The 20999-nt window shown below is 55.6% G+C and overlaps 1 protein-coding gene across 2 annotated transcripts; it reads right to left on the reverse strand.

Annotated features, from left to right (window-relative positions):
- Positions 1-1133: 1133 nt before the first annotated feature.
- Positions 1134-19533, reverse strand: FBXL19 (F-box and leucine rich repeat protein 19). Of its 2 annotated transcripts, none has more exons than XM_028483507.2 (11): positions 19192-19533; positions 17700-17900; positions 16159-16302; positions 15951-16037; positions 15639-15857; positions 15107-15139; positions 13321-13832; positions 6447-6610; positions 6196-6357; positions 1645-1863; positions 1134-1536 (listed from the first exon to the last, which is right to left on the reverse strand). In XM_028483507.2, exons 2-11 carry the CDS (start codon positions 17874-17876, stop codon positions 1358-1360), a joined length of 1896 nt encoding a protein of 631 aa, XP_028339308.1. In that variant the 5' UTR covers positions 17877-17900; positions 19192-19533; the 3' UTR covers positions 1134-1357. The 2 variants fall into 2 exon arrangements, with proteins under 2 accessions (XP_028339308.1, XP_028339309.1); XM_028483508.2 differs by having other exon boundaries at positions 14978-15139.
- Between the last annotated feature and the right edge of the window lie 1466 nt (positions 19534-20999).

The raw sequence follows: 20999 nt of genomic DNA on the forward strand, positions 1-20999 counted from the left end.
GCGCACCTCCCTGTTACCTGAGGTATGTGGATAGATTTCCCCCCTCCCCTACATGGTACAACCTGGCTCCCCAGGGAGGCCTGGGCTGAGGGGCGGGACCTGGCCCCGACCCCTCCCCCTGGCTCCCCAAACCCCGCCCCCGCAGTGGAGGAAGGGGTAGGGGAGGGCCGAGAGTCTGTTACTAAGCTCCGACGGCAACTAAGAGGGGCCCTTTCCAGCCTTAGCACTGGCTTTGGGAGGTGTCCATTGGCTGCTAATTCCATGGCAACCAGGAGTGGCAGTTCCCTGGGCAAATGGGATACAAGTTTCCATGACGATGAAAGAGTGGGAAGAGCCAAGCTGGAGGAGTCCCATCTTCCCCGTCACTGGGCTGGCACCCCACCCCCACCCCCACCCCCACCCCCACCCCAGGTCAGGAGGGGTGGAGCTGCTCAATACAGTAAAGCAAGAGAGAGCCTGGGCGTGGTCCAGTCCAAACTGGGTGCCCACCGGTCCAGTCTCAGTCCAAGCTGGTCCTGTCCCCTCAAGCTCCGGCTCCCCCAGGTCCGAGGTTCCCCCGGTTCAAGTAACACTTCAGTACAGATGAATGTTCAAGTATAGTGCGGGGAGGCAGGTAGGGGGCTGGGGTACCCCTCACCGCTCCCCAGGGCCGCGCCGAACAACGGGTAGGCCCGCAGCCCCCACTCCTCACAATAGCTGCCATTGTCAGTGACGTTCAAGGAGTCAGGGCTGGGGGGAAGGAACTGAAATCTGGGGAGGGAGGAAGGAGAGGGGTGACCCCGAGGGGGTGCTCCTGCCCCCACCCCTCACTCAGCCCTGCCTTTCCCCTGGCTCCCGAATCCCCTCATCTCCGACGACGTCTGGATCCCCAATTGCTCCTCTGGTTTCCCTTTTTGGCCCCACCCCACCCCACCCCCCAACTCCAAGTATCTGGTCTTTGTTCCCTGAACCCTTGGTGGTCTGCTTTCTGCCCGCCCCCCACCCCCCCGCCCATCCTCCGCCTCCCCCAGCCCCCTGGCTCCCAGTATCCTGTGTGCAGATACCCTTTCCCCATTCTCCCTCCCTCAGACTTGCACCTCAGCCCCCCTCCCACCATCCCTTTGGCTCAGCACCCCCCAGTACCTCTGACCCACTCCCCCCAGGGGATGGACAATGAAGCAGGTGGAAGGGGGAGGGGATGGGAAGGAGAGACCCCCAGAGATATCAGTGCAGGGGGTAGAGGCGGGGAGGCTGGCTCAAGTCCCTGGGCAGGAATCCCTAGTCATGAGGTGGGGAACCTGGCCTCCTGGCAGGGGTGAAATGAAGGCCTGAGGTCCAGGCTCCTAATGAGTCCTGGGGGAGGGTGGGGGGCACCCAACTAGCTGTCCTTGAGAAGTAGCTTCTCCTCTGGGCAGCGGAAGGGGCCAGGGGGCCCGGCAGCTGCCAGCCGGGCACAAGCTTCAGGGGAGAGCTGGCGGCAGGAGCGCAGGTCTAGGCGGCGTAGGCGCGGGCAGCGGCGAAACAGCGGGAGGCAGTGGTCCGTGAGGCGGTGGCAACCTGGGGATGGGGCAATGGCAGCTGAGACCAGGAAGGTGAGTAGCGGGTGGGCACGGACCATAGGGACCAAAAGGTTAGCAGGATGGACAGACAAGGGACCACGCTTACCGGCGAGGTTGAGGTGCACCAGGGTCTCTCGGAGCGGGGAGGTGGGGGCCGTGAGGAGGTGGACGCTGGGATCCCCAACGTGGGCGCAGTGGCTTAGGTCCAGGGCGCTCAGCTGGGGTGCGTGGCGCAGCAGAAGCCGCAAGGAGGCATCCGTCAGCTCCAGGCCGGCCAGGCGCAGCTCAGCTACCCCCTGCAGCCGCCCACGGCTCTCCGTTTGCCCTGGGCAAGCAGAGAAGAGGTCAGCCTCCTGGCTGCTGGCATCCCTGCACCAGCTGTGTCTCCACACTCATCCCTCACCACCCCCTAAACCTGCTCCCACTGTAAGGGAACCTCGACTTGCATTCTCTATGTGGCTCATGGCTTGCTCTTCTCCCCCAAACACACACAACTCGACATCATTTCATCTGTCCAGTGCTCACACTGCCTCCTCAAGGAGGCCTTCCATGATTACCCCACCTGAAATTATAACACTCCACATACTCAAACCCCTTCCCTGCACTTTTCCCTCTTTTTCTCACCATCTGATATATTATATATTTTTCCTCTCGTCCCATTAGAATGTCACTTCCACGAAGGCAAGAATTTCTGTCTGTCTTGTTCTTGCTCTGTGCCCAGGAATTGGGGCATAGGTGCTCAATATGTAGTCACGCATCCAACAAATGACATCCCCGATGGAACTGCCATCCCAGCAGGCTCCTCTGGCACATCTCTCTCCTTCCATGATCAGTGGAGTCCCCGTCTGGATCCCTTCACCACTCCTGCCTGAACTCCTGCCCCAGCCTCCTCACTCACTCATCCAAAGAGAGCCGTTCTCAAATGCAAATGGGACCACATCCCTCCCCTGCTAAAAACTTACCAAGGGCACCTCAGAGAAGTCCAATCTCCTTGGTAGAACATTCCAGTTCCTACAAGGTCTCACCCGTCTCAGCTCCAAACTCCTCTCTCTCCCTGCCAAATACTTGGGCCAAACTCCACAGGGGACCCTACCCCAAGAGATTCTGCCTGGGGCCACCTGTGCTCAATCCCCTGCCTGGCCAGGGTCCCTGGCTTTCTGGTCTGAGCTCAGAGGTCTCCTCTTCCTCTCTCTCCAGGGTAGAAGAGCACCCACCCCTTATCTCTGCACCCAAAGCTTTCCATTTATTGTATCTACCACAATCCTGCATTTCCGTTTTTGGTTTTTGTAACTTAATTCCCTTGGTGCACCAGCAGCCACTGCTTGAGCACGCACCGTGGGCCAGGCACCAGCTAAGTGGCTGCCTGCCCCGAGGCCAGCGGCTCTCCAACTGGAGAGGCTTCTGCATCTCCCTGGCAGCTGGCCCTGCCCCCAGAGTTCAGGTAGTCTAAGGTGGGGCCTCAGAGTTTATTTTCCTAATACTTTCTCCAGGGAATTCCCTGGCAGTCCAGTGTTTACAACTGTGCACTTCCACTGCAGGGTTCGGTCCCTGATCGGGGAACTAAGATCCCGCATGCCGCCTGGTGTGGCCAAAAAAAAACCAACCAAACAAAAAAAACCAAGTTCTCCAGCGATGTTGAGCTGCTGGTCCACAGACCACACTTTAAGAACCACAGCCTTGGGAGACAAGTTCTCTGATCATCGTTCCTGTTTACAGATGAGAAAACTGAGGCTTCAAATCACTAAACAATCTATCCAAGATCTGAATTAACAGAGCCAGGACACCAGGCCTGTGACTCTAAGTCCAAACTCTTCCCACAGCGCCATCTGCTTCCCAGACACCAGCCTAGCCCCTAAATAAACTAGATCAGATGTCACAAAGTCAGGAAGCTAGCCTACACAAGTGTTCTATGGTGTCTGCATAGTGCTAAAAATTTTCTCAGTGACTGATGCTACATAAAAGGACTTTTTTTTCTTTTTCTTTTTTTTTTGTCATTCCATGCGGCTTGCAGGATCTTAGTTCCCCGACCAAGGACTGAACCTGGGCCCTCAGCAGTGAAAGCTTGGGAGTCCTAACCACTGGTCTGCCATGGAATTCCCAAAAGGACATTTTTATAAAGAAATTTTTGATATGGAGCTTTTCCCTGAAAAATTGTCAGCTCTGTCATCACTGGGCTACCCCTTTCACCTGATGATGAAAGCTGCATGGTGTACTCCCTAACGTCCTGCACCAAGCCCACCACTTCTGTAACCTGCCAGGCCACCAAGTCTGTGGGCATCTGACTTGGCAAGCTCTGAATTCTGCCTCTTTTTTTTTCTTTGAGGAGCTGAGAGCCTGGAAAGTGGATATATCTGCAGATGCCCTCAACCTCAGGCCACAGGTAAGAGCCAATAGAGGGAAGCAGAGGAAAGAGAGGTCACGTGTGGCTGGGGTGGGAGAAGCGGGCATCAGGGAGGATTTCACTGAGGTGGGCCTTCGAGCATTTGAACATGTGGAGAGGGAACATGGGAGGGAAGCGTAGCTAGGCAGAGAACAGCAGGGGCAAAAGCAAGGAGGTAGGAAAACTTTCAGTTTTGCTCCAGGAATGCTGCACGAAGCCGGGGAGCCAAGATGATAAAGGTGGGTGTAAAGTCCCAATGAGAATTTAGGCCTTGGAGGCCTGGACAGCTCACCTTTGCAAGCTCCTGAGAAAGGGACTTACACTGAAGTGAACTGAAGCGGGAGGAAATGGAGTCAGTCTGCCAGACAACCGGCACTTTCTCACCTCCTGGAACGCACTGTCCCCGATGCTCAGTCCACCTCCAGCAAGAGTGGGCAGTGGGTGAGTGCTCAGGTCTGGCTCTCAACCCCTCTGGGCCTCTGGGGCCTCATCCAGAAAATGGGAAGAATCCTAGTTCTTCCTCTACTCCCCTTCCAAGACTGCTGTGGAGGGGTATGGGGTGGGAAGAAGGGAGCCATGAAAGAGAGCTGTGAAAGCAAGGTGCTGGGGTGAGCGGACGGTCCTCACCCTCACAGAGCTTAAGAATCTTGTGGGAGGAAACAGATTTTAATCAAATCATTTCACAACTGTACAGTGATATGCTGGGGGGGGACTGTTCTCTAGAAGAGGGACTGTAATCTCAATGGGGGATAAGATCACGGAGGGCTTCTAGGAGGAAGTGACATTTACACTGAGGCCTGAAAGACGATTAGGTGTTCATCAGGTGAAGGAGGATAGAGCATTCTAAGCAAAGAGGAGTGGGCAAAGGCCCTGGGACTGGAGGAAACTTGGCAAGGAGGCTGAGGTGGCTGAAGTGTAAGGACACCATAGGTCAGTGGGAGCCAGACCAGGCTTTATCGACTGTGGTAAAATACTGATCTTCATCCAAAGACCACCAGGGAGCAATGAGAACGAATGTAGAGCATGGGGTGACGTGGAGAGATGAGACCTTCTGGATAGTTCACCGGCTTCATTATGGAGAACAGACTGGTGGGGGCCAGAGAAGATGCCGTATCCCATCTCCTGGCTAGAGCCAGACAAAGAACCCCAGGCCTCAGCATCCCCACCTCACACCTCCGTATGACCCCCAAAGTGACCGGGCCTGTGCTCATCTGACCAGCCTCAGTTCCCAGCATCCCCCTTTGCCAATATGGTTCTCACATCCCATAAAACTGTTTATTCCTGCCTCACACTCCCTGGGAAAACGCTGTCCCTTTCAGGACTCAGTTCAAATAGCACCCCCTCAAGGAGGGCTTCTCTCACTGCCTTCCTGCCCACCACCCGCCCCCGCGACCACAGCTCCCACCATGTCACGCCATAACCTTCTACTAATGAGTCTCTCTCTTCTGCATGACTGGGGTTCCACCCGGGCAGGGAATGGGTCTGACTCAGTTTGAGGTCTCCAGGGCCCTACACAGGGCCGGACCCAGAACTATGTGTGCCATAAAGCTGACTTTACCTGGCAGGGGACCTGGGCCTGACCAGGTGAAGAGGTGGCTGGCCTGACTTGGGAAATGAAACTACCACCTCCACACAACCTCCCAAGTCAACTGGCTCCCTCTTTCTGCTCTGTTCCCTCAGCAAAATCCTTATCTTTTTACTGTAGGACAAGAGGATCTAGGGGCCAAATCCGTTGCTCAGTCATATTTTTGCTGGGTCCACACATGAATTTTAAAAGAATCTGAATGAATTGCCATCATTTAAAAACCAGGATATTTCACAGAAAATCCTTATTTCTGGCTCCTCTTGACAAATGGAACTGACCAGCCACACTGGGCCTGCATTCTTCCACAGCGGCCACCGCTGCTCCCTCTGGTGAAGGCTCTCCAGTCGTGCCCGCCACACCCAGAGACTTCACCCACAATCCCCTGGCTTCTCCCAGAATTCTGTGTCATCCTCCTGTCCTATATGGTGTTTCATCCCATAATCATCTTCCCCCTAGAAGGCAGGGGCTACATGCTCCTCATCCTGTTCCCTCAGCTCTGATCATAGGGCCCAGCACACAGCAGGAGAGTGAACGAATGAACCATGGCCAAGCAGGGCCTGTCTACTCAAACTCATGTGTCCTGTCCTTTCTTCAAATCCTTTAATACCCAGCAGGAGTCAGAAGAGACCCTGGAGGCCTCATACCCCCACCTTGTCCGACCCCTTCTACAAAGGAGCGAACAGAGGCTGCACCTGGTTTGGTGTCTGGCGGAGGCAGCAGCAGCTCTCGGAGCTGGGAGTCTTTAACATCCTCGATCCAGCGGAGGTCCAGGAGCCGCAGGGCCGGCAGTGGGGCTGAACCCAGGGCGGAGACGGAGAGCCAGGAGCAGCCAGAGAGCACCAGCTCCTGCAGGCCTGGGGGCATCGGGAAACTGGTGCTAGGAGGACTCCGTCGCAGGTCTGTCCCCCTCCTCCCCCAGTCCCGCCTCACCACCTGGCACTACCTTGCAGTCGGTTCAGAAGCCACATGAGCTGCTTCTTGGAGACACCTGTCCAGCTGAGGTCCAGAGCTCGAGGCTGGCGACGAACCACACCACTAAGCATGGGCGGGGTCAGTGACTTCCGCCGGCTCAGGTCCATTCGAGGCCACAGACGCTTGTCGTAGCACCTGTCGGCCACAAGGGGAAGACAGAGACCTCAGTACTCAGCTCGCACGGAGCCCACAATTCCCCACCCCCATGCTAACGGGTTCACCCCAGCTCTCTCCTGGTCCATATAAGATAGCGGGGAGGGCAGGAAGCCCCAGGACCCAGGCCAAGAGCACTGGGCTCAGGGGTCAATTCCATCACTAACTGGATGTGAGACCTTGGGCAAGTCCACTCCTCTCTCTCAGCCTCAGAGGCCTTGTAGAGATGACAGTCCAGACTCAGCCTGCCCACAAGGTTGTTCTAAGCTCAAATGGAGTTACTCTAGTTAGCGGGCCTTACAGCTGCTAAAGCGTTCTGCCGTTCTGCCAAAGACACCCCCCCACACACACACTGTATTTGATGGAGCCCCAAAGAGATCTTTCAGCAGCCCCCCATCCCCTACCTTGGGCTTCTTATGGTGGCTGTGGGCACTTCTCATCCTCTACTAATTTCTGCCCTTGATCCGCGCGTCTGCCCATCCTGAGGACCAGCTGTCCAAGGCTTGACTCACAGCCCTAGTCTCTCTCTTTGATTACTGTATCCCTCCAACTAGAATGGCGGCTCCACAAGGGCAGCCCTGGCTTCTTCCCCTCAGCAGCCCCAGGGCCCAGCACCGGGCCAGGTGCATAGTACATTACCTGTTGCATGAATGGATGATGCCAAGCCAGTGTGAACCACTCAAAGCTCCCACAGAGCACCCCCTACAACACACCTCATTTATGGCTTCCCATTTATTCACTCAGTCAGTGTTTATGGAAGGCCTAGTAGGTCCCAGGTATCGAAACTACAAAGACGAATGAGGCCTCAACAAAGTGAAACAGGTTTGTTTGATCCGGATCCCAGCATTTCTGAGAGCCTTGACTAGTCCAACATGCAGAGCCCTGGAGAAGGGCTTCCCAAACTTATTTTACCAGGGAACCCTGCCCCATCTCTCCCAAGGTCATCTACTAATACTTTGTAGTACACTGAAGTTCCTCAAGACTCAGTTTGAAAAGTTTCTTCTAGTACAGTAGCTCAAAGCCATGTCAGGAAATTCCCACTGGGCTAGAGGAACTGTGTCAGAAGCAGCAGGGGTGAGGAGGGGTGCAGGAAGCTGTCTCTTACCTCCCTCCCAGCCCCCATTCTGGAGGCTTTCCCTTCAAGAAGCCCTGGGCTGGGGCAGTGACGCCCAAACTCTAGTCATTCGCTATCCACTCATCTGCAGAACATGAATTTATGTTTAAATTGATTCCCCTCTTTGAACTTAAAACCAGTATTGTTTCACATAAATATGTTAACCCGAAAAATAAACACCATAGTAACAGGCCAGGGTTACTAAATTCTAGCTAGGTGTTGCTGTGGCTTTCGGCTACCATCTAAAGACTATTTTTATTAAACAGGGAGATAAGTATTAGAAAGGTGTTAAAGATATAATAGCACCCAATGGAGAGATTTCCTTTTCAAAACTATCAATAATGGAAGGATTAAGCCATGTTTTTGTGCCACTTACAACTGCCAGGCACACTCCGGAGCCCCGGGTGACATTTTAGGGAAAGCTGGAAGCACAGACACTAAGCCTTCAATCTGAACAACTCCACCCCTCTGTCCCACCTGCCACCTCCTACCATTTCCCCCCTCTTCTGGCATTCTAGCCTCTCCCTCTCCTGGTTCCATCCACTCAACCAATAAACATTTGCAAATCTCTCCAATTCTAAGAAGGAAAAGGAAAAAAACAAACCCCAAAATAACCCACCTTCAACCCAGCTTCTGCCCCTAGGTCCTGCCCCTTTTCTCCATCCCACTCCATCCAAAATCTCTCTCTGCTCACTCCGACCCAGTCCTGAGTTCCAGCTCAACTGCCGCCACCACCTTGAAGCCCTCCTGTATCCACCACGGCTAGAAGGGAGCCCTTCCCCCTGGGGGCACACACAGGCCACCAACTGTTTCTATATCGTACTCCACAAGAGCCAGGACAAACCACCTGCCCGCCTATAGACACACGCTGTTTGGTGCCAACACATTTTGGCACATGTGTGACTGACAGAAATGCCAACCACCCCAGATCACTCAGGGCTCAGCTCCAGTGCTTCCTCTTCCAGGAAGTCTCTCCTGACTTTTCCTGGCTGTAGCTAATTTGTCCCTTTGCCCTTAGATGACCAGAACCCTGGGTTTAAACCTCAGAGTGGCAGCCAACAGTCACTGAGGGCCCTACTGATACTAAGTGTCCAGGCATGGAACAGTGAGAAAACAGGGGGGTGACAGATAAGTCCACAGTAACTAAGGCAACAAGGGACATGATAAGAGTCAATGAGAAACTGGGAGGGGGAGCTTCCCAGGGAGACAATGCCTGATCTGAGACTTTAAGGAAGGCAGTAGTTAGGACTTCCCTGGCGGTCCAGTGGTTAGGACTCTGAGCTTCCACTGCAGGGGGCACGGGTTTGATCCCTGGTCGGGGAACTAAGATCCTGCCTGCCGCGCAGCACGGCAAAAAAAAAAAAAAAAAAGGAAGGCAGTAGTTATTCCGGTGAGGGGAGGAAGATGATGTGAGTTCCAGATGAGGAAGAACCAGTATCCAGGCCCAGTGCACAGAGAGAAAACGGAGAGCTCTGAGAACCGGAGGCAGCAGGAACAAAGGGCAATTCATCATGTCCCCTTAACGATGAGGATGACGATGACAGTCACTCTAGCACTAACATCTAGTGTTCACTGAGGGTTTACTGCATTCTGTGCACTAAGCATTTAACCTCACAACAGCCCTAGGAGGTCAATACTGGTCTCCTTTTTAGAGGTAAGGAAAATGAGGCCCAGGGAGGTTAAGAGACTTATTCAACGTCCCACAGCTATCAGTGGTAGCAGAGCCAGGTCGTAAACCAGGCCAGTCTGGATCGAGAGCCTGAACTCTGAAGAGGAGAAGAGGCCGGGGTGAGGCTAGAGGAGGCCCAGGGTAGGGTGCCGTGACAAGGAGGGCTGGAATGCCAGGCTGGATGCCTGTGGCCACAGAGCTCAGAGGTGAGGAGTGTGAGCTGCGGGGATCTACATCCCAGCTCTGCCACCTCTGTGCTGTGAGTGACCTTAGGCAAGTCACTTGCTCTCTCTGGGCCTCCACTTTCCACACCATAAAATGGGGTAAAGGCAGCACTTATTTCAAAGGTTTGCTGCAGAAATGAAGGGAGAGGAAATTACCTATACTTCCATTTTTTTTAAACAATGATTGAAAAAAAATAAATGAAAGACGTTTAAAAAAAGAAGGGAGATAGTGCAGGACCCTTCTGAAGAGCTTCTCTAAAAAGAAGAAGGGTTTAGTGCAGTCACTGTTCGTGTCCAGATGTCCAACAGGACCGTGGAAGTTCGTTGTGAACGTGACAAGGAGCCATAGCCAAGTTCTTTCTAGACTAGAGAATGACACTTAGGCAAGAGGTCAGAAGAAGTCTGAGGCCAAAGCATACATCAAGCCAGGGGAGGTAGAACTTGACGTTCACATGCCTTACCCCATTCCCTTTCCCCTGGACTCAACACCCCTGACCAAGTCAGCACCCTACTAAGCCCACCTCCAAATCCCCAAATTCGAGTGCAAAACCTCCCTCTTGCAGAGGCCCTCTGGGGCCACAGAGCCAGACCAGCCCAAACTGCCACCTGTAAGGAATGCACAGCCTCCTGGCTCCAACCGAAGACAGTTCTTCCTTCTCAGCTCTCTGGGCTCCCTGCTGCCACCGCTGTCCTCCAATCTGTCCACCTCTAAGTCTTTACTCCTAACCCCAACTGCCTTGAACCTGGGGTCTAGTTCCTTCCTTGCTCATTCCCTTCGAAGTCCCAACCCTCTTCCCTGTGACTCAGCAGCTCCCCCAGGCCTTGTCCACCCGCCCTCCCTCCGCTCGCCTGGGCAGATCACCCTGCCGCCCGTTTCCAAGAGAAGATGGAAGGCACCAGACAGGAAAGCCTGCGACCTCCTGCTCTCCCACCTACAAATTTCTCTCCCACTCCACCTTCACTACCTCTTTCCACACTCTATCCTGATTTCCTCACTTTCATTCATTCACTCATTCGACAAGTGTTTTTTCAGTACCTACCGTATGCCACGTATCTTAGAAACTAGGGACACAGCAGAGAACAAACAGATCAAGTCCAACCTCAACTCCAGGCGACCTGGCTCCAGTGCCCTCACCCCCATGTAGCACAGCCAAAGATATCAACGCCTCCTTGTAGCGAAATCCAACTGCCACTGCTGGTCCTTGGCCTCTCATGACCTCTCGTCAACACCCGACCCTGCTCATCACTCACTCCTTCCTCAACCTCTCTCCTTCAGGACACATTCGTGCCCTCGATCTCTCTCTGCCTGTTCTTTCTCTAACTCACAAATGCTGACATTCTGATTTCTGCCCTCTTCCTTGAAGTCGCTACCTATAGGTTAAAAACTCCCGAACTTGGATCTTTCTTTTAAGCATCAGATCTGTACATCCAGTTGCTCTCTCTCCTGTTTGTTCCTGACTGGCCCAAAGGCCTTTCAGACCAAACACGGCAAATCTGAGCTCTTGGCTTTACCCCGGAACCTGCCCCTCCTCAGTATTCCCAAGTCTGGGCCATGGCATTGCTGCCCACCCAGGCTCATGGACCAGAAACTCAGTTGAGAGTCACCCTGCTGCCCCCACAGCCATTCAGTCACCAAATCCAAGCCATTCTGCTTCTTAAAAAGTTCCCAACTCCAGTCCCTCCTCTCCATCCTCACTGCCCCTGCTTCTGTGCCTAGGCTGGCAGAGCCTCCTGACTGGTCCCACCGTGCCCCCCGCAGGCCCTTGCTCCGCCTTCCCCTCATCCTTCTCATCAAAAGCCACTACTTTATTGAGTGTTTAGCACCCTTTAGGTACTGTGCTAAGTGTTTTGCAAGAACCACCTCATTTTATCCCTACAAGGTATTGATGTGAACCCAGACTACAGACAGGAAAAGGGAGGCCTTGATAGGTATAGCTATCCACCCATGGCCGTTTCATCCAGGAAGTGCAGGAATCACAGCTGATGAAACCCATGGGTGCCAGACTCCAGGGCCCAAGCTGGAAACCACCGTCCAGTCCAGCTTCTCTGCTTCGTCCGCCTCCAGTCACAAGTCTCCCCTTGAGGCAGAAATCAGGTCCTCTTCAAGCTCTGGATCCCACGTGCCAAACACAGGGCTGGCGCTGATGAAGAGGCCTCAGCAAACATTTCCTCAATTATTACTTGAGGCAAGGGTGGTGATCCCCAGCAACTGCTGTAACGATTTGCTTCTATGTTGCAGTTTGAATGGGAGCTCTTCAAGGGCACAGATCTGTGTTCTGAGAATGTAAAAGTCTGTGCTTTCAGTAAATATTTGTAGCTGAGTGAATAATAATGATTGTTGTTAAGGCACTGAGAAGTTTCTCTTTTCTAAGTACTGTCCTCAATTTTTTATGTATATTAGCTTACAAAAACACCAGGAAGTAAATGCTTTGGTTCCCCTGTTTTAACAGATGAAGAAATTGAGGCACAGAGGAGTTACGGAACTAGCTCGATAGCATACAGCTCATCAGAGGAAGAGTAAGATTCACCTACAGGTAATTTACCTCCAGAGCCTACCTCCCTCTCTTCTTAGCTCTATAGCTTCCACAGAGACCAGAAAGTATGAACAAGCACTCCAAAATCCTTAGAAAAAGACTGGGGTTTGAGGTCAGCCACTTACTGCACTGTGCTTTCAGGTGTCCCTCATTCCCCCACCTCGCAGGGCTGTTATTATGAGGAACACATCAGCTAATGTTTACAAAGTGCCCAACAGGATGCCTGGCCCACAGTAAGGGCCTGGGAAAGAGTCTGGATTTACTCATTTAATAAAATGTTTTTTGAGCACCTACACTACCCTTTGTCCTGTGCTCAGGACATGAAGCTAAAACAGATACAGTATCTGCCCCGAACAGTTTCATGGGAACGTGAAAGTGAATGAAGACTTGTCAACATGCAGCAAGCCTCTATGTGCTCTTTTGGGGTGGGGGGTGGGGTATGGAGGGAGGAGTGTTGTAGGGGTTTGATGGAGAGGTGGGGGGGTTGCCAGGGGCAGGACCAAAGAGGAAGACCAGGGGTTTGGGAGGATGACCACCACTTCTGCAGAAACAAGACTCAGAAAGCAGTGGGGAGATGGGAGGAGGGTAGGCAGAGGGTGCTGGTGGTGGCTCCGGGCCACAAAGAAGTTCCAAGCAGTATCAGGAGGCCCAAATACGGCTGCCTCTGGGAGGACAGAGGCCACTCGGCAAAGGGCTTTCTTACGTGTAAGTGGGACCAATAATAAGACTGTCCTCAGCAGAGGGGGGTGAAAAGCAAGTGAGATGATGCAGGCACAGCAGTCAGCACTATGCTTGGCACATACTAAGCACTCATAAATGACAGTTATTAAGGGCAAAGGTTCTGGAGCCAGAAGGACTGGGCTCAGATTCCTGGTTCTACTGCTTCCTCTCCACATGACCTTGACCTCGGCTTCATCTAAGAATGGGATAACAGCACCCACCTCACAAAGTTGTGAGGATTCAGTGAGCTCATATATAAAAAGCAGCCTGTACATAGTCAACACGGAAGTACCACACCGCAGTACGTACATCCTACAGAAGCATTAGCATTACAAGAACAAGGCCCAGGGAGGCTCCAGGATCTGTTACAGGTCACACAGCAAGCAAGGAGCATGTGGGCAATGGAACCCAGGCCTGTCCAGGCCACTCACCAGCGGCTCCAAGTCCGGCAGACTCGCATGCAAATGCATAGCTCTCGGGGCCCGAGGTGCTGGAAGACTCGAAGCCAGGCGGCTCGGGGCAGGGGGTGGTCGGATCCGGCAGCCAGAGGCAGCGTGTCGGGCTCGGGGCTTCGAGGTGGGGGCCGCACCACGTGCCGCTCCAGCTGTGGGGGCCGGGGCGGGGGGGCGGGGCCCAGGGGCCAGCTGAGGAGGGGTCCCCCACTGCCGGGGCGCACAGCCCGCCGCCCCCCGCGGTTCTCCTTCTCGCCTGAGCTGCCCCGTGCTGGCCGTCGCCCGTTCCGGGCCTCCCCAGGAGCCTCATCCTCACTCAGGGATGTGCCTGACGAGTCGGAGTCCGAGTCGGAGTCCGACGAGGACGAGGAGGTGTCAGGCACCCGCTCCAGCAGCTGGCACATCCGCTTGAAACGCTCTAGCTTCTCCCTCTGGGGTGATGGGGACGGCACCGCCGGGCCCTCCGCAGAGGCCAAAGGCGGCTTTGGTTTCTGCGGGGAGAGAGGAAGGCTGTTCTAGGGCCTGGCACATACCTCCCCACCCCCTATCCCTGAGGAGTCACCAAGGGATGAACGGCCCGAGGGACAGTCCTGAGTTCCAGCCCTGGCTCGGCTCCTGAGTGACGTGAGGCCTCAGTCAAGCCATGGCCCTCTCTGGACTTTTCACTTTCCTTATCTGTCACATGAAGGCGCTGATCCAAAGAATTAAGTCTTATGGGTCTCACTAGCTTATGAGTTTCCAAAAGCAGTGAGGTGTGGAGAACAGTTACAGGTCTAGTTTTGAGTACTGGCTGGGCTATCCATTCTCTGTGTGACATTGGGAAGCCCCTTTCGAACATCATCTACAACATGGAACGCTGGACCAGACAATTTCAAGTGTCTCTTCAATGATGTGAGAGTAACAATGACTATCTGGCCCTGGGTGGAGCCTCCCATCCTGACTCATGACATCCTCACAGTGCTGGGATGGAGTGGGCAACTTGGGCCACTCTTTTTAGACATGAGGAAACTTAGGCTCAGAGATTATGGGACTTGCCCAAGGTTACAAACTGATAAATGGCAGAGGCAGAATTTGAACACAATCAGGCAGACCCTGGCATTCAGTGTGTCAGTGCAAAGTGACATCTGAATTCTAGCTTTGCTGTGTGCCCTTGGACAAGTCTTTAAACCTCTCTGGGCCTTATTTCCCTCGAATCTAGTACATTTTCAGTTTACAAAGCTCGTTTACTTTAATGTCATTAAACAGCTCGGTGGCATAGATGGGGTAAGGGAGGTAGTATCATCTCCATTTCACTGATGAGGAAACTGAGGCTCAGAGCAGCTGACAAGTTGCCAAGACCAATCAGGGAGTCAGTGGCTGAACAGGGACTTGAACTCAGTTCTTTCCCCTTTAAGGTCTGGAAAGACAAGGCAGATGGGTCAGATGATACCCCAAGGGTTCTTGGGAAATCCGGGGCTCTTGTGGCCTGGCCCCAACCCACTCTCCCCCTCCACTCTTCCCAGGGGCCCAAATGCCCATCATGGCCAAGTGGGGCTAGGGCAGGACAACGTAGGCAGGAAGGGACAGATTTCTGTCTTCAGGGTGGAGGGTGGGGCAAGGAAAGGTGGGAAGGGGAGGGAGGAGGTCCCCGGCACACCTCCCAGTTCTCGGGAGGGAGCCCAGGGTGGCAGGACGAGAAAGCCTGGCTCGGATTCAGAACCCTGGGGGGCAGAAGGCCGGGGCCGCCTGGGTCCGATCCTCGGAGGAGGCAGGCGTCTCCACCCACCTTCTTCAGGTGCCTCTCTCGGCCTCCTTTCACCTACCAAGGCAAGAAGGAGATAGGGGGAAAGGGAGAGACGCCATTAGCCCCACACTGTCCACAAAACTGAGATCTATGCTCTCCCCTTAGACTACAAATCCCAGAAGCCCCCATCTCAGGGAGAACTCTGAGCATGCTCACCTTGTAACCAGTGTCTTGGCTCACTGAGCATGCTCTCATCTCCTCTTTCTTCCCCCTCAGGCCCTTTCCAGCCCCTCCTTCCTCCTCTGCAGCAGCTAATTTGAGCATGCTCTCTGCCTCTTCCCTAAAGCACCCAAAGCTTCCCTGTCCAGTGCCATTTGCCTCTCACCTGTACCTCTCCTCTATACTGAGCACGCGCCATCCTCCCACCAACAACTCCTGAACTACATCTCCCTACAATCCCTGGGGGAAACCCAGGAAACACTATCTTCCAGGGCCCCCTCCCCTCCAAAAGGAACAGGACTACAGCTCCCAGAATCCCTTAGGCTGGACCTAGTGAGCATGCTCCCTGGCTCACCTTTTTCCTTGGGGTAGGGGGCTCATTCCCTGCCTCCCTCTCCTTTCTTTTGGGGGGCCCAGGCACGTCCTCTGGGGGGGGCCCAGCAGGTAGGGGACCCTTGCGCCTGGGTGGGGGTGGTGGAAGTGGCGGCTCCTCCGTCAGCTTCCATCCACTCCCCAGGCTGGCGCCCTCCTCGCCGTTGTCAGCCCTGCGGCGGCCTGGTCCCTCACCTGAATCCTGGGGAGATGGAAGCTGGGGGTGAGGCTCTGCACAGATCCCCAACCTCCCGCCTACCCGGAGCCTAGCACCCAGACAAGCCCCAGCCCCTACCTTGCTGGTCCGGCCTTCCTGGGTGCAGCGAGGGCACTCCCAGCAGTTGGGGATCTCTGCATTGATGACACCCTCAGCCTTCCCCATCTGCAGGCAGAGGGCAGGGAGTGGATGTCAGGTGCCAGCAAACTCAGAGGCAGCCTAGCCCACCTCCTTGCTCCCCGACAATCTGCCCTACCCCAGCCTCCAGGGTCCCCAGGGCCATCACCTTCAGGCAGCCAGGGTGGACGATCTCGTTGCAGATTGTACACTCCATGAGGCTCAAACCAAATTTCTCTTCCTCTCCCTCCACTGTGTCCTCCTTCCCAGCCTCCCCACACAAGAGGCATACAGCTGTGTGTGGGAGCACAGGCTGTCGGGGGAGAGGGGGCGTCAGGGACCCCAAAAGCAAGCAGCAGGAGAAAGACCCTTCTTTCTGGGGATCCTGGCCAGCTGCTGGATGAGGTTCAGAACCCATGGGCCAAGCTGGGTCAAATCCTGAATTTGCTCCTTTTTGGCAGTATGACCTTGAGCAACCGATTTAACCTCCTTATGTCTCTGTCTCTCCATCTGTAAAACGGGGCTAGGAATTTTTTTCTTGCAAGACTGTCATAAAAATGAGATAATGCAGGAAATGTAGTTGATACATAGTTGTTATTACTGCTGTGATCATTGCATCTGGATCCTGGGCCTCTGTGACCCTGAAATTGTAGCTGACTTTGGGAAAGGAAGAAGACTATAGGCAAACGTGACAGTAATACCCAGAGAGGGCTGGAGGGAACACAGCAGCAGCTTGGGGTGATTCTGAGTTTGCTCAGTGAACAGGGCAAGGATTGCCCTGGACCCCACGATAAACCCGGTTTTGGCAAGACCCCTGGGAACACTAAAGGCAGCTGGCTGGTCCTAGAAAAAGGAGAGTGGCCTTCAGACAACATGACTTTGGGAAAATCAGTGGTAATATTGAGTCATACAGAGAAGGTTGTGAGGCAGGCTCAAGGAAGCAGCAGGTGGGGAAGAAGGAAGCAAAGTGAGGCAAGGGTTGGGGGAGAAAGGAGGAAAAGGGAGGGGCTGTGGGGTAAAGAGACCAACAAGGAAAGAGTGGCTGCAGGAAAAAAGGGAGGTGGCGGCATGAGGGGGACATAGGATGCAGCTGGCTCCTCATGGCTGCTGGGGAAGGACCACTCTCTGGAGCCCTGGGAAGCTCAAAGGATGAGGAAGCTGGGAGGAAACCCATGTTTCTTGGATACCTACTGTGTGCTGGGCCTTGTAGCAGGTACATTCATACCCATGCCGTTTAACCTTTACAACTCAGCAAAGGAAACATTTCACAGAGAAGGTACCTTGAGGTTCAAAGTGATTTGCTCAAGGTCACACAGCAGGTAAGACTGGCCTCAAATCCAAGACCACTCTAACAAGTGAAAAAGGAGGCCAAAGAAGGCAAAGACCTATTCACAGGGCCAGCACTGGGAAGGGGTACAAGAGGGCCTGAGCTTTCTATGGGTCTGTACCTCTGAAAGTTGGGAAAAGCGTGAAGGTACAGAGTGGAATGGATTCTTCTGCACACCCCAACACTGGCCCCAGCTTGAAGCTGAGGACAAAAACGGGCCTGGTGAATATTTGAACAAGCCAGTAAATGAATGAGTGAACAAACAGCAACTTTACACTACACTCTAAGGAGTCACCACCAGCCACCCAGAAAGGCGCTGGGGCTGGCTGGGGAAAGGTGCCCGGAGCCCCAGGCGTGCCCGCTACGGCGGGGGCAGAACTCACGGCAGTGCACTGCCGGAGCAGGCACGACTGCTTCATGCGCCCGGGCCCCCCAAACTTCTTCATGTCTCGGCAGAAGTGGCAGTCCCCGCACTCAGTTCGCACACAGGCCCGGCAGCGGCGGCAGCGGGTTCGGCGTCGGCGCGCTCCGGCCCCCGGCCCCCGGCTGCTCGACGACATTGGGGGCGTCAGCAACGCCGAGGGCTGTGGGTGGAGGATGGCAAGGTCAGAGGCCCACTGGGGCCCTGGCCGGGGAGACTCCTGGCAGCTTCCCCCACTCCTAGGCAGCCAGAGCTTGGCTTCCTACCCAGGGAGACAAGGAACAAGGAGGTGTCCCTCCTGCAGGGGATGAGGGGAACCACTCCGTCTAGGCAAGGCCGCTCTCTCCCTGAAGCAGCTCACCCGGCCCTCTGGGAGCCCCGAGAACTGGCTTCCTGAGCTCACTCCTGCTCTGACACTTCATCGTGCCCCCCTGCCTAGGCCAGGGAGGACGAAAGGACACTGAGAGGGACATGGGCCCTCTCCACTGACATCCCCACAGCAAAGCTCCTTGGAAAGCCAGGGGCTCCTCGTCTGTGGAGTTACCTTAGACAGGTCCCAACTCTTCCCCTGTTACCCAAATGTGCTCCAGCCCATGCGCTCCCCAATCTAAAATGCCCCAGATTTGGCTCCCAAATACCCACAGATTCCTGGGTGGAAGCTCCAGACCTTTCCTACTCCCTCTCTTATCTCTTTCATAAGCTACTAACACCGAATCTCTCTTCCCCTAAAATCTAGATTTCCTCACCGGATTCAATGGTATCCTTCTTCCCTAACCCAGTCCCTAAAGAGTCACTGTGTTGCCCAACTTCCCAGTGCTCGGGAACCCTCCCTGAGATGCTGCTTCAGAGCCCCTCCTCAGCCAAAAATCTCAACTCCTCTGCTCCCCACAGAGCTCCGTCTGCTCTAAGACAGCCTCCTCATGGGTCTCTCAGGTCAGCCTGGGCAATCTCCCAGATTCCCTGGGATTCTCGAATCCAGCCTGACATCTCCACAGAACTCAAGATGGGCTCAGTCCTACATGTGCACCCCCCGCCCCAGCTTCCCGAGCTGCTTTCCACCCCTAATTGTCTAGAATCCCTTGGGCTCCCCTTCCCATGGAAACCAGATCCTCCAAGATCCCACACAGACTCAGCACGCCTGGAGGGTCTCTTTATGGCCAGAGTCTTACCCCAGCTTCCCCCTTTCCAGGGACTTCCAGACCCATCCATGGGGGGGGAGGGGCCTTGGAGGGCGGCGACTGCAGGCGGGGATGGGGGTCTGCAAGGGGAAGCAGGGTCTAGGAAGGAAGGCCAGTTCCCCAAGGTTGAGAGGTAACAGGAAGGAGGGTTGGAGATGAGTTTGGAGCAAAGAGAGGGTGAGGCTGGGGGCGGGTAAGGTAGAGAGGCCGGGCTGAGGATGAATGGGACTGGGAGCTGCCCAGGTCTGGGGGTGAGGAGGAGCCGCATGAACCCACCTCACACGTGTCCCGGGAGCCATCTCTCCCTTCTCGGCAGCTCCCGGCGGGTCGGCGGCCATCGGCGGCGGGGGGGCCGGGCGGCACGGGGCGCGAAACGCTCAGAACGCCGGGGTCCACGGCCCCCCGAGGGCGCTCGGCCCCTCCCTCCGGCGGAGGCCGGGACGGCGGCGAGTGGAGATGGGGGACGCCGGGGGCGAGGCCCTCCCACGGGCTGCGGCGCGGCCCTTCCAGGGGGAGGTCCTGCTCTGGGGGGCTTAGTCCCTCAGCCACCCCAGGCCAACGGGGGCTTCTCGGGCGCAGGGTGCACAGATTCTGCCCGGGCCCCACTCAGTCCGGGGGTCCGAGTCCCAGCTCCCCTCCCCCCACCCCGCCCCGCCTCTCCCCGGCGCCCCCGGCCCTTTAACTGGCCCCTTCCCGGCCCCCACGGCCCAGGGGTCCTGGGCCAGGCCTGGGCCCCCCAACCGTTTCCGGGGTTCAAGCCCCGCCCACCGCCGGTTCCCGGGGAGGGGGGGGTCCCTGTAACCTGCCCCCCTCCCCTGGGCCCGCCCCTGGCCTGTGGCCCCCTGCCCGACTGCTACGGGGCGAGCAGAGGGGGGTGAAGGAAGCTGCTCGGCCCCGCCCCCCCAGCCTGCGCGCGCCCCCGCCCTCTCCCCCTCCCCCCAGCGCGCGACCCTCCGGAGATAGGGATTTAAATAAAATTTGAATAAATCCCCTTCCTCAAGCAGGAGGCTGGAAGGAAAGGATGGAAGGGGGCAGGAAAAGGGGGAGGGGGCAATTGGGATGTCTCAGCCCCCCTGGTCCCCCGGCCCCGCGCTGCTTCGGCCCGGGGCCCTGGCCGCCTCTCTCATCCCTCCTGAGCTCCTTCCTCCTTCCTCCTCTCTTCCCCCTCCCCTCTCTCCTCCTTCCCTCCTCCTCCTCCTCTTTACTCCCTCCTTCTCCCAGAAGAACCCCGCCCCCTGCCCCCTCCTTCCCCCACCACCTCCACTTTCCAGGACTAACACGCGCAGGGCACGACGGAAGTCGTGGTCCTGCGGACGCTGGTGCCACCGTGGGAACAATGGGATGCTGGGGCCAGCGGGGACTACAAACAAGATGGCGGAGGACGTGCCAAACCGGGAGCCGAGGATGCCGGGAGTTATAGTCCGGTTGCCCCGAGGCTCCCCGTTGCAGAGCATAGGGCAGCGGGAACGATGACTACAAACAACATGGCCTTCTTCCCCGGCCCGACCTCCTTCCCAGGCACTCACACGCCCTCCTGTCCACAACCCTCCGCGTGTGTGGTACCTGACGGGAGTCGCAGTCCATCTGCTGCCTTCCCGTTGCCATTTCTACTCGTCAGGAACAATGGAAAGGTGAAAAGGCACGAGGACTACAAGCAAGATGGCGGAAGAGAGGCGGACACCTGACTAGTAGTCGATCTTATGAGGTGCGATGGGAATAGTAGTTTCTTAGCCTCCTAGCGTTCCTTAAGAATGGCGGAACCAGGAGGATAAGGAGACTACCATAAAGATGGCAGGCTACCTAGCCTCTCCCCGTCGCCTCATTCTACCACCTTGGCCATCTCGCCCGCCTGTAATACCGAAATCCCCATCCCGTTGGCGCAGAGCCTGACGGGAGTTGCAGTCTTCCCTGCTCCCCTCTATTATCTTCGGTCGAGACAATGGAAGGGGAAAGGGGCGGGGGCTACCAGCGAAGATGGCGGCCGAAGGAAAGGGGAGACGGCGACCTGGGATTTGTAGTCCATGCGCTAAGGCTACTCCCTGCGGAAACGGGGGAAAGGACTACAACAAGATGGCGGCCTGTCA

The sequence above is a fragment of the Physeter macrocephalus genome, unplaced genomic scaffold (genome assembly GCF_002837175.3).
Source record: "Physeter macrocephalus isolate SW-GA unplaced genomic scaffold, ASM283717v5 random_37, whole genome shotgun sequence".
NCBI classification, from domain to species: domain Eukaryota; kingdom Metazoa; phylum Chordata; class Mammalia; order Artiodactyla; family Physeteridae; genus Physeter; species Physeter macrocephalus.

Excerpts from the sequence above, each read along its gene's own strand:
- FBXL19 (XM_028483508.2), bottom strand. The coding sequence starts at position 17,876 with ATGTCGTCGAGCAGCCGGGGGCCGGGGGCCGGAGCGCGCCGACGCCGA. Across the intron at positions 16,303-17,699 it reads TGCTCCGGCAGTGCACTGCC|CCTGTGCTCCCACACACAGC; the intron begins GTGAGTTCTGCC and ends CTCCCCCGACAG. Across the intron at positions 1,864-6,195 it reads TCCGCCAGACACCAAACCAG|GGCAAACGGAGAGCCGTGGG; the intron begins GTGCAGCCTCTG and ends CTGCTTGCCCAG.